This window comes from Trichechus manatus, unplaced genomic scaffold (assembly GCF_000243295.1).
Source record: "Trichechus manatus latirostris isolate Lorelei unplaced genomic scaffold, TriManLat1.0 scaffold00197, whole genome shotgun sequence".
NCBI lineage: Eukaryota > Metazoa > Chordata > Mammalia > Sirenia > Trichechidae > Trichechus > Trichechus manatus.
The window spans coordinates 4,593,947-4,606,648 of NW_004444133.1; the positions used below are offsets into that span (position 1 = coordinate 4,593,947).

At 35.8% G+C, this 12,702-nt stretch overlaps 1 protein-coding gene across 1 annotated transcript in view; it reads right to left on the bottom strand.

Annotated features, from left to right (window-relative positions):
- PRKAA1 (protein kinase AMP-activated catalytic subunit alpha 1) overlaps nt 1–12,702 on the bottom strand; it is a 40,167-nt gene that overhangs the window by 8,410 nt on the left and 19,055 nt on the right. The window contains exons 2-7 of the mRNA XM_012558928.2: nt 11,431–11,572; nt 9,723–9,816; nt 9,249–9,293; nt 6,094–6,238; nt 4,864–4,951; nt 1,467–1,691 (exon numbers count right to left, since the gene is read on the bottom strand). Coding sequence (XP_012414382.1) covers nt 1,467–1,691; nt 4,864–4,951; nt 6,094–6,238; nt 9,249–9,293; nt 9,723–9,816; nt 11,431–11,572 — 739 coding nt within the window. The remainder of the gene's footprint in view (nt 1–1,466; nt 1,692–4,863; nt 4,952–6,093; nt 6,239–9,248; nt 9,294–9,722; nt 9,817–11,430; nt 11,573–12,702) is intronic.

The window sequence follows — 12,702 nt, forward strand, 5'->3', positions numbered from 1 at the left end:
AGAGTTTGCAGTGAACTTTTTAAATTGTTCACTAGAAATGGCTTGCCCACTTGTCTTATTTATATTAAAAGGTGAACTGTATGAACTTGTCAATACTGACAATTTTTTTACCTAGCAATTTCATATGTGATTCAACCTATACCACTAGCAAAAACATGTCCATTGGTTAAATTAAAATTTGCTCATTACTTGAGATGAACACAAGAAAAAAGTACAGTAATTCATAAGATCAGAACTCAGTAACATACAAATCTACTCCTAAAAAGTATTAATCCTAATAAGAATACATTAGAGTCAAATATGAAGCACACTTTAGAAAACCTAAGGAAACACTATAAAATTTAATTAACACCCCACCCCTCCCGGGTCCTTCTTAATTTTTCATTCACTTTTTTTTTTTTTTTTTGGAGCCCTAGTGGCTCAGTGGTTAAAGATCAGCAGTTTGAATCCACCAGCCACTTCTCGGAAACTCTATGGGGCATAATTTTTTATTAGCTGTTTTTTTTCTTTTAGTTTAAAAAATAATGTTCATTTTAACAATTTTAAAACAAAGAAATATGTATAAATAAAAACTGAAATCCCTGCCTCCTACTAATCTTATTTCCCTAAGGTAACCAGTTTGGTATGTATTCGTCTAAGAATTTCTTAATATCAAAATAACAAATAAATGTGCCTATATACTGTATTTTTTAACATAAAAACACGATTACACTGTACATACTGTTCTGCAACTTCTTTTTTTCATCTAACTTATATCACAGATAGGAGCCTTGGTGGCACAGCAGTTAAGCGTACAGCTGCTAACCGTCACCAGTTTGAACCCATCAGCCACTCCGTGGGAGAAAGATGGGGCAGTCTGCTTCCATAAAAATTTACAGCCTTGGCAGGGTACAGAACTCAAATTCTAGTAAAAAGACCAGACTTAATGGTTTGACGAGACTGGAGGGACCCCAGAAGACATGGCCCCCAGCCTCTCTGTTAGCCCAAAACTAAAACCATTCCCGAGGTCAACTTCAGACAAAGATTAGACTGGACTATGGACATAAATGATACTCGTGAAGAGTGTGCTTCTTAGCTCAGGTAGATACATGAGACTAAATGGGCAGCTCCTGTCCAGAGGCAGGATGAGAAGGCAGAGAGGGTCAGGAGATGGTTGAATGGACACGGGAAATCAGGAGTGGAAAGGAGGAGTGTGCTGTCACAGTATATGGAGAGCAACTAGGGTCACATAACAATGTCTGTATAAATTTTTGTACGAGAGACTAACTTGAATTGTAAACTTTCACTTAAAGCACAATTAAAAAAAAAAAAAAAAGATTTACAGCCTTGGAAACGCTATGGTGCAGTTTTACTCTGTCCTATAGGGTTGTTATGAGTTGGAATTGACTCAACAACAATGGGTTTGGTTGGTTTGGGTATATCATGTATACTGTTAGATCTTATAACCTCTAAACTGCTTTTATTACCTGATATCTTTGATTGTGGCCCTCTTCATTGGATCCACCTGCAGCATATGTTTCAAAAGGCTTATCACAGAAGGATTTAAATACTGAGGAGTATAAAAGATCCCATCACATATCTTCTTAAAAAGAGTTGGCACATGATCATCATCAAATGGAAGGGTTCCACATAATAAAGCATAGAGAATAACCCCACTGCTCCATATATCTACCTCTGGACCTGCATACAATCTGTAATGGAAATATCATTTGGATTAAATGATCATTAGTAATTTAAGTTAATCAATCAAAAATTTCAAATATAGATACCTCATGAAGAATTATTAGTCAAAAAATGGTTTCTATAGCCACTGCTACATGCTATATCACTATTATCTTTGAAAACAAAAGCTAAGAATTTTTGTAAGTTACAGACCATAGCTAAGATTCGGTTCTTATTACCATAGTACAGCACTCATGGAATCCAACCAACAGGCCCAAGCTTTGAGCAAACATATTACTAAATTTAAAACCACTGTTTTTTATTACAGAGGCGAGACTAAACGATCCTTCATCAATTGAGAATGTTTTTTAGTGATGGACTCTAATCACACCACCTCGCCCCCTAATAACCCAAGTCCCCTGTCAAAGTAAAAGGGGCCTGAGATTGTAGAAGGAAGCTATGCCAATTAATTTACAGATGTTTTAAACTCTCATTTGCAGTATACTATAGCCAACTAAAAGGAGCCCTCATGGTGCAGTGGTTAAGTGCTCAGGTGCTAACCAAAAGATCAGTGGTTCAAACCCACCAGCCACTCTGTGGGAGAAAGATGTGGTAGTCAGCTTCTGTAGGGTCACTATGAGTCACAATCAACTTGACAGCCAACTAAGGAGCCCTAGTAGCACAATGGTTAAGCGCCTGGCTGCTAACCAAAAGGTCAGCGGTTCAAACCTGCCAGCAGCTCTTTGGAGAAAGATGTGGCGGTCTGCTTCCTTAAAGAAAGGGCTTGGAACCGGTTCTTCCTGGTTCAGTCATGGCCAAGGAAGCAAAACTGGTACAGACCCAGATTTTTAAAATCTGAGTGAATCAGGACAGGGAAAATTACGGGTCAAAGCCCTGCTAGAAACCTAAACTCCCTCTTAGAAAACAAGGGCAACATACGCACTGCATTGCAACCAAATCTCTTGCCTGTGGGATTTTCAGCAGACTTTGAAACAACGGTGCCTCCCTCAAAGATGGCAGCCAACAACACCACTTTGAATGTATCTCTCTGTAGTCCTGCTAATAATCCAATCTCACACATCAGGCTCCTGAAAGGGCTCACTATGCCTCTTCTGAGTCTCCCATTCCCGGGCTTCCACCCAATTATTCCCATTCCAGTTATTGTTCCAAATCATCCAAATTCTAAGAATTAGGGTCTGTTCCAGTTTCACTTCATCAGCCATGACGGCACCAGTTTGAACTGGTTTGAAGCCCTGCTTGAAGATTACAGCCTTGGAAGCCCTACAGGGCAGTTCTACTCATAGGGACGCTATGAGTCGGAATTGACAGCACACAACAACATAGCAAACTAACTTAACTAGCCACAGACTAGTCAGATCACCCATTCAAATTCTGGTTTCAGGGAAAGGATTTTTTTTTTGTAATTAATAAAATAGTTAAACTAATGAATGTAGTTTTGAAAGTAAACGTTTTAATTCACCTAAACCTGGCTGAAAGACCTTATCCAAACTGGGAAAATTATTCCAGCAATGGCCCATTGCATATATGCATAATTATAATACATTCGTTTTTATTTATGGAACACTGCCCCCAGTATCCAGATCCAGAATTCTGTTTTCTTCCCAAAAGAATTAAGAAAGACAACACAAATGAAATAATAATTTTTTAAAAAACATTTTGGACATTAATATAAAAAGATAATGATGAAGCTTGGTAAATCTAAAATTAGATATTCCTGTTTTATTCATAGCCTTTACACAAACACCATTTCTTTGAGCAGGCTAGGCAATCAAATTTATGAAAATACCCTGCCTTAGGACCTTGCAAAATACAAAGAAAATACTACATTTCTGCATCTTTAACTAACGAAGATGTAAAACATTCAAACAAAGAAATGTGGTTTGGATGAAAAGTTATTTAAAGTTAATTATATTTCAGAAGTACATCACCAGGCCTTTCTTCTGAGGCACCTCTGGATAAACTCAACTCTCCAACCTTTCAGTTAGCAGCTGAACATGTTAACCATTTGCATCATCCAAGAACCTAAATATAGTTTAAACCTGGATTCTCTTTCATCAAGTGATGAAGTGGTTCTGGGCCAGTGAAATTGGTCCCTTCTCATTTTCAATAATAAATATGCTGATAAACTACCCAATAAGATATTACAACCATCTTAAAGGGATGGTGCCGCTGCAGAACTAGGAAACACAGGAAGAAGGAGCTGACTTGGGTGAGATGAAGAGAGGTTATGTTCTGGGCATGATGGACTTAAGATACCAATGGGACAAGTAACTGGTGATCTTACATACAACAAAGTAAAAAATTGGAACTTAGGAACAAGACCACAGTGCAGCCTGTTGTGATCCACCCCCCTAGGCTGTAAGCCCCTTGACCACAGACCAGGTCTTATTCTTTGTTTTCCCAGAACTCAATAAATGTTTGATGAATGGGGTGGGGGGAGTTAATTATAAAAGCTAGTAAACAAACTCAAACTTCTCTGTTTTCAACTGCAGTGAAGAACAAAGAGTTACTCTTTAAAAAAAAAAAATTCCCCTGTCACCTAAGCTATTCAAACAGCTACACAACTACAAGTATCCTCCTGTTCTCAATGCTGGTGGTTAGTAAATCAGTAAGTTAGAATTCTTATAATATTGCAGTCTCTAGAAGATTTAAAGGATTAAGACTCAACATAAATGAAGTGTGAAAATTTTATCAATACTTCAGTCTGATTCCCCAGGGCATCATGTTAACATAAAGCCTAAAACTACTACAAAATGCTATCTTTTTGAAAAATTAAAGCTATACATCCCATTTTTAATTCTTCATCTAATTAAAAGTGCAAACCTTTTCTAACTATAAGTATTTATGTATAATTCAAGTTTTCAATGTCTTACCTACCTTTAAAACTTGCTAGTTTTAAAACTACCTACGATTTCTTCCACCAAGAAAAAAATAGAAGTACTCTCATCTAACTAATACTGATCTGCAAACCAACATTGTCCTCTGTAAATGGAATCATTAAGACCTATTCACTTATAATGTTTTATTCTTAAAACAGAACACTTTCTAGATAAGAAAAGAATAAACCCTAAAGGTCTTTCAATTCAGTCGAATTAAATATTATACAATAGACTAACAAAATCTAGGGAAAAAAAGACAATTACAAAAATGTATGGGGTAGTAGGAGATGTCAAATACTACCTTCCTGAAATTACTTCTGGTGCAGCATAGTTGGGTGAGCCACAACTTGTTCTTAAAAATTCACCATCTGACATCATATTGGAAAGACCTGAAAGTGCAAAAATCAGCTACTCAGGATTTCCCAAGGACAAAAATAGAACCAAAAACCTCAATAAACAATAAAATTGAGTTTGCATTAAATTGGTAGATCGTCTCTGTTTTTTGCTTTAACAAAATTGTATAGTCTTTACTGTTCCCAAATACTCTGCCAGTAAGCTCTAAAATTTGTAATATACTTCAGCATTTAAAGTTAGTCATCACTGGAGTTTAATGAGCATATATTAAGCTATTGGTTATTCTGCTTACTATAATAAAGTTGGCATTAGTTTGAGTTTTATTAATAGATGAATAGGACTAAAATTCATGGTTTCTAGTAACCCTGTTCTGATTCTTTAAAAAAATAAATAATTCTGAATCTCTGAGTTTGTTCACTCATTGTTTTATTCCAAAGAGAAACTTCTGTTCTCCCCAAAAGAAACCTCTGACCCCACAAAAAAAAAAATAACCTAAAAAAAAAAATCATGACAGCTGAAGAACAAGGAAGTCAAATAACTTAGCTATCACATAAAAATCAGTAGCTCAGGGTTCGCACTATTCAGTGAATCTCTATAAATTAAAAATATATACTCAAAACTGAGGAAAATATAAGAATCTCCTCTGATTAACTAAAAAAGAGTTGCAGCAATTCCTTTTTCTCTTAGGGTTCTATAGGAAATAAAGGGAAAATAAACCCATTTTTGACAATCAAAATACCGTTCCTCAAGCTGAAATTATGGTTTTCGATCATTTAAACTTTTTAAAAATAATTTTGTTCATATAGTTCACCTTTTGGCTTTCAAGGTTTTGAATAACTCTTCCCAGTCATTTTCCTCTTTTTTCCATATTTAACCAAAAGAATGTACTGGAAATACGGTTGCTACCCTTCTCCTGTACAAATAGTCTCTCTTCAAATGATCTCTTTTATGCTGCCAATTTAAAATGTTGACCTACCATCACAAAACTCATGCTTTTAAAGACATAAAGCTAAAAATGAGAATTCCTTAGCTTTTCTTTTGTATACTCACAGACAAAATGGTGAGGATATACTACTTTGGGATACTCAGTCTACTACCTAAAAATAAAAGTTATTTGAATAATTCTATTTATGTTCGTTAAATAAGATGAACATATGAAACTAAAAAATATGCTTACCAAAATCAGCTATCTTTGCATTCATGTGTGCATCAAGCAGGACATTTTCCGGTTTCAAATCTCTGTGGACCACCATATGCCTGTGACAATAATCCACACCAGAAAGGATTTGTTGGAACAGACGTCGACTTTCTTTTTCATCCAGCTAAGAAAAGTAGACAGGCATCTTAAAAGCGAAACCTTCAAAAGCAATTCTCCTGCATATAATTCTCCAATTAGTAAAACTACATGAACTCTTCCAAATGAACCTAACTCATGAGATAATTTTGAAATGGAGAGGAGATACATACAGCACAAAACATAAATGTTAAGAGGTGCTTGGAACCCAACTCAGTAACTCAACTTTCTAATATTATCATTTTCATATGACTTCACTGTAACAGCTTATCTTCCTCTGTATCTTATGAGCTACTTCAAATAATTTCCATTTCTACCTGAAACTAGGCATGTTTTCTCTATAAATTGAAAGAATTTAGTCTTTTATTCCTTTAACAAATATTTATTGAACATCTTCAATATACCACGCAATTTTCTAGACATTCAAGATACAGCAATGAATTAAAGGCCTTAATCTAGTTGCTGATAATAGACAACAAACAAATACAAGCTCAAGGAGTAATATTACTTTGGGGGAAAAAAAAGAAAAGCAGGATAATGGCACAGAGCAATGTAGGGGGTAGCGAGTATTATTTTAGCCTATATGAAAAAGTGACATTTAAGCACTATTAATGAATTAACGAACAACCACGTTATTATAGATCCTGAAATAAAATATGTCTTAATGTTAACGTAAGAAAAACCTTAACTCACCTGTTTTATAAACTATAAAAAAAAATCTTTAGTGTGCTTACTGAAAAAATTATATCTTATGAGGCAACTACATTTTTAAAAATATTTTTTTAAAACTCTATCCATATTTTCTTATTTTGTGAAATTTTTTCCATAAATGATAATCACTACTTGGACAGGCCTGCTCTCAAGAAATCATTTTAATAAATAAACTATTAATTCTCTAGGCAAAAGACTCTAGTATTCAATACTCTAAAACAGGTCACTAATTAGCACTCTTAAGCCAGACTTCAACACCTTAAATGGCATGGAAAATCTGGGAGAAAACACAAACTAGTAATTTCTTTTGAGAGCAAAATTAAAACTATTGAAGTACCATGAGATATCCTTGCTATATTAATCCTTTAGCAATCCAACACCTTTATTAGTAGAAAAAAATGTAGTTTCATCTTTTAATACAACTCTGTATCAAATATACCAAAAAAACCCAAACCCGTTGCCGTTGAGTCAATTCCGACTCATAGCGACCCTATAGGACAGAGTAGAGCTGCCCCATAGTTTCCAAGGAGCGCCTGGTGGATTCAAACTGCCAGCCTTTTGGTTAACAGCCATAGCACTTAACCACTATGCCACCTGGGTTTCCATATCAAATATAGTACATGGAAAAAGAGTATGTGTTCAAAATCTGAAGGAGTAGGAGAAAACTTAGTTGATTAAACGAAATATAAAAGGTAAAACAACCAGAAATGCTACAAAAATTAAAATTGTATTACAATATTAATAACAAATACAGTACAAAGGATAAAGAAGGAGGTATCTATAGAAGAAAGACTAGAAAAGCCAAAGCATATTTCCAGTTAAACATAGCAGACTGAGCATATATCTATTGTCTCCACTCCTTAAAACATCACTAAAATGGCATTAGGAATAAAAGAGGTAGACACAAAAAGTGCAAGAAAAGAGACAACAGTAATCAAGAGGAGTCACCAAGCTGGACAGTGGATGAGCTATGATAAATGACAACTGACCAGAGAAAGCTGAAATCTGAGCCTACAGAGGTGGAAGCCAATAAGAAATAACTCATGTGGACACAGAACCCTGAAAAGGCTCAGTAACTGAAATAACCGGAAACTCCTGAAGGCAGAAGTGATAGGTGGGGCTAAAAACAGGATGGTTGGCTGAAGGTAAGAAGCATTTAAACAGACTCGCCTCCGACGGCAACAGGTTTTTACTGGGGAATAAGACTCATAGTTTACTCTTTAGTTAAGGTTGAACCAGCTCTGTTCTCAAGGACACCAAAGCAAGAATGAGGCACCAGGAGGAAACACGGGGATTAAGTGAACGTCAACAAACTAACTTATAGCTCTCTTCCCTACTCAGCTCCCAGAACACTGGTAACTAAAGAGATACCCTCAAGGAAGCTGGAAGGTTTCTTTTGGAGCAACTGTCTGATCCAAGAAAAATATTTACAATTATTGAAATTTGTGTACCCTAATAAAATGAAGAGGTTCCTACCTAGTCAACCTATGGAAAGGCACACAACAAATAAGTCCCACCCACACGAGCGTGGCATTTATACCTCACTCTTAAATATGAGTCAACAACCAAGAATCATCAGACATCCAAGGAAGCATCATACATGAGACAAAGACCAATAAAAATGAACAGAAAAAAAAGGGAGGTAGGGGCACAGTGGTACAAAAACAATGCAGGGAACAGAAGAAAACTTTTTTAAAAAGCTAATTATCCTCACAGAGATAGTTATTACATTTGTGGAGTAAAACTAGCAGGCTAAATAAAGATTTTTCTATAAACAAGAAAGATCTTTGAAATAGAAAATAGGACAGCTGAAATTTTAATATTCCACACCTAAAACTAAAGAATTTTCTCACAATGTAAAACCAAATGACCAAGAAATAAGAAATGGAAAAGAAAACAAGATATTGATTAAACTTGTTCCATTTCCATTTTTCCAAGAAGAACTTCTGTGGTGGAAATGAGGGGAGGAGAGTGGGGATGGGGAACAGAAGAAGAGGAATACCTGAAAGGGAAATTAATCATGTTAAGAAACTTAATAAAATCAAAATTAACTTGGTTAATCAGTTTGATTTGGATGAAAGTAAAACATATGCTATATAGAACATATGAATGAATAATGTAAAGAACTTTAGATTGGAAGTGAAAATTTGGCTTTTAGATGCTACATGCGGCTCTTCCAGAAAGGGGATTTTGCATAACATGTAACCTGTGTGTGGGAAAAGGCATGGATGGAGGACACTATTCAGTTTTTGTGTCTGTAGCTTAAGATAGTATTCAGAATGTCTTAAGTTCCCTCCAGCTCTAAATTCTTTAAGTCTAACTCCTACCTCCTCCATGGAGCCTGTTCTTACTACTCCAGGTACATCAGATTTCTGAAACCAAAAAATGAATGCAATTTAAATGTAGCTATGGTTGACTAGCGAGGCCTAGATCTTTAAGCATTTAACAATATACTATATAAGAATTAAATAATACACTTTAAGATTTTGTATATCTCAAAAACTAAGTCTGAGAATTCTGAGTTCTGGGGTCTCAATTTAACTGTCATTAATAAATATATGACCTTGAGCAAATATATAAACTATAAGCCTCAGTTTCCACATCTGTGTTAGCAGGCTAAAGGAAATAATCTTTAAGGTCCTTTCTAGCTCTAAACAGTCTATGATTCTAAACAAACATATGATTAAGGGAATTTGGTTGTTAAATAAGCCTATTAACAAAATTGCTTTCTGACATTTTGATGCTAGTAAGGGATGAGGGGAGTTACAAAATATATACAGGATTAAATCAGAACTGCTTACCCTTCCATTTTTACAGATATAATCAAATAGCTCTCCTCCTGAGACATATTCCATCACCATGAAAATATCAGATGGTGTACTGATGACCTGGTACCTGGTGAGAGAAAACATTATCTACTAACATTAAAACATGTATATTCATTCATTCAATAAATATTTACTAAGAGCCTGTAATGTACCCAGCACTGTGCTAGGAGCTGGGGAAACAACAGGGGACAAAACAAATTCTCTGTCCTTATGGAGTTCATGTTCCAGAAGCCAGGAAACAGACACTAAATAAGTAAGCAATATGTTAGGTGGTGGAATGTGCTATGAAGAGAAATAAAGCAAACTAAGGGGACTCTTTTACATAGGATAGTCCATGAAGGCCTCGCTGATAAAGGAGTGTTTGAGAAGAGCCTGAAGGAAGTAAGGGAGCAAACTATGCCGTTATCTAGGAGGAAGGCAAACCAGGCAGAGGGAACAGCAAGTGCAAAGGCCCCTAGGTGGAAGCCTGCCTGGCACGTTTGAGGAATGGTAAAGAGGCTGGAGCAGCATGAGCTGGAGGAGAGAGATTGGATGTGGAGTCAAAGAGGTAACTGGAGACCAGAGGACACAGGACATAGGCCATGATGAGGCCTGGCTTTGACTCTAAGTGAGATGGTAAGCTACTGCAGGTTTCAAGCAGAGTAGTGATATGAGTTGGCATGTTAAAAGGAGGACCATGGTGGTTGTATGAAGAATTGACTGTGGACGGCAAAGGTGGAAGTAGGAGGCTACTGCAATAGTCCACAAGAGATGAAAGTGGCTCGGATTAGGGTGACAGTGATGAAGGAACTGAGAAAGTCAGGTCTCAGGTAGATTTTGAAGGACAAGATGGAATGGATGGTGGGGAGCAAGAGAAGGTGGGAAGTTAAGGATGGTTCCTAAGTTTTCTCCCTGGGTAACTGGATACTACTGAGGTGGTGAAAACTGTGGGAAGAACAGGCTTAGGAGGGTAATAAAGAGTTCAATTTTGGCCATGTTGAGTTTGAAATGCCTCGTGAACATCCAAATGGAGATGTCAAGCAGTCAGTGGGCATAAAGTCTGGAGTTTGGGGAAGAGGTTTTCAGGCAGGAGATGTACATTCAGCAGTCATCAGCATATGGATGGTATTTAAAACAATGGCACATCAGCAAATTAAAAAAGGTGAGGGTGAAATAAATTTTGAGTAAACCAGTTCAGCACAAAAGCCTAAGCAGCTTTAATTTATAGCTTGCATAATGACGCAGAAGCTGAGCAGTAAATAAGTTATTTGTAGACCCTGCAATTGGCAACTGTAAAACAACAGTAAGATTACTACCCTTTTGAAATACTGGGTTCCTGAAATTTTATTAATTGTTTTATCAGATATAAGCAGCAAGGGGTAAAACTCTTTCTATTGCACTGTCTCTAATAAGGAAATTTGGAGGTAGAGAGTTTCTACTTGTAAATCACTGTTGGTTCTACAGCAGTCGGGCACTAAAGAAAGCTAAGCTAAAAGACAAGAGAGAATGAGAAGGATAACAGTTGATAAGCACAAGGGCAAAACATGAACATAGGCTTATGTGACCATGAACAGGAAGAAACTTTTCAAAACTCTCAGGAAACAGAACAAATGCCAGTCATCTTTCCCAAATGTCAGATTAAGTAGGTTAACAAAAGTGATGAAAAGATAATTTGACCATATTTAAGATAATCAGAGCTTACAGTTTAATTATATGAGGATGCCTGAAAAGTTTGAGGTTCTGAATTTCTCTGCGGATTTTTCCTACCACATCAAGGCTTCGAATCTTCTGTCGATTGAGTATCTTCACAGCAACTTTATGCCCAGTCAATTCATGTTTGCCAACTGTAAGAGAAATATTATTTAACAATTTAGTACTACACTTGATTAATAATACGTTTAGATCTAGTCCAAGAATTCTTAGCATTCTCAGAAAATACTTCAGCAAATTTAAGTTCCTGTCTCTTCTGCCTGATTTCCCCCTGGATGTTTAGATGTTTAAGAGTGATTAAGTGAGAGAAAACAAAAGAAACTAGTAACAGTGGTCTCTTCCAGAAAGGAAAACTATAAGGCTAAGGGAGAAAGAAAGAAAAGACTCTTGTTTTTTCACTTAAAAATTTTTTTTTTTTTTACTTTTTATACTATCATACATACAAATTGACCTTTTTTTCCTGGTGTACAGTTCTACGGATTTTAACACATGTAGAGATCTGTGTAACCAATACCATAATCAGGATACAGAGCAGTTCTATAATCCCAAAAAACTCCTTCGTGCTATCTCATCCATAACCCCTTGTATTAATTTTGGTTCATGGGAATGCAATTTTAATTTTTAAAAATGAAGTTAAAAATAAAATTAAGTGATTTAGCTTTGAAATTTGAATGCTATAACCAGACAATCAATGGTGATAGTAGAAATTTTGACATTTTTATAGAGGCCAAGTCTCAAAAAATTTAGCTTCTATGCACCCTTTCTCAAGAACCTACTGCAGAATATATATTCCATCAAAATCAGGGAAGAAACCAAGATGACACAGAATTCAGGAAAGGAGGGATCCAACACAGAAAAACTAAGAGAATTCCCAAACTGTTGACAAAGCAAAGTCTTAGCTAAAAGATATATAGAAGGCCTAGGAGGCAAGAAATCCAGATAGGAATGTGACAGAAGATCCAAAATGGTTATTTCTAGGAGGGAAGAAAATAGATAAATTATTTAACAGCTTTGAAAGTACAGAATATTATATTGAGAAATATTTTGCAAAAGCATTGGAAGATGTGGGAAACGTACCCTTACGTTCAAAGAAAGCTAAGCAAATGAAAAATGAGGTAGTTTACTAACTCTAGGAAAAATAGTTCTATAAGAAACAAAACATACTCAATAGTATTGGCTTAGCAAATATGGACCTTTTTTAAAGAATGATATAATTTTATTAGGAGATTGTGGTATAGAGGAAAAGGTATAAGAACTAAAATCC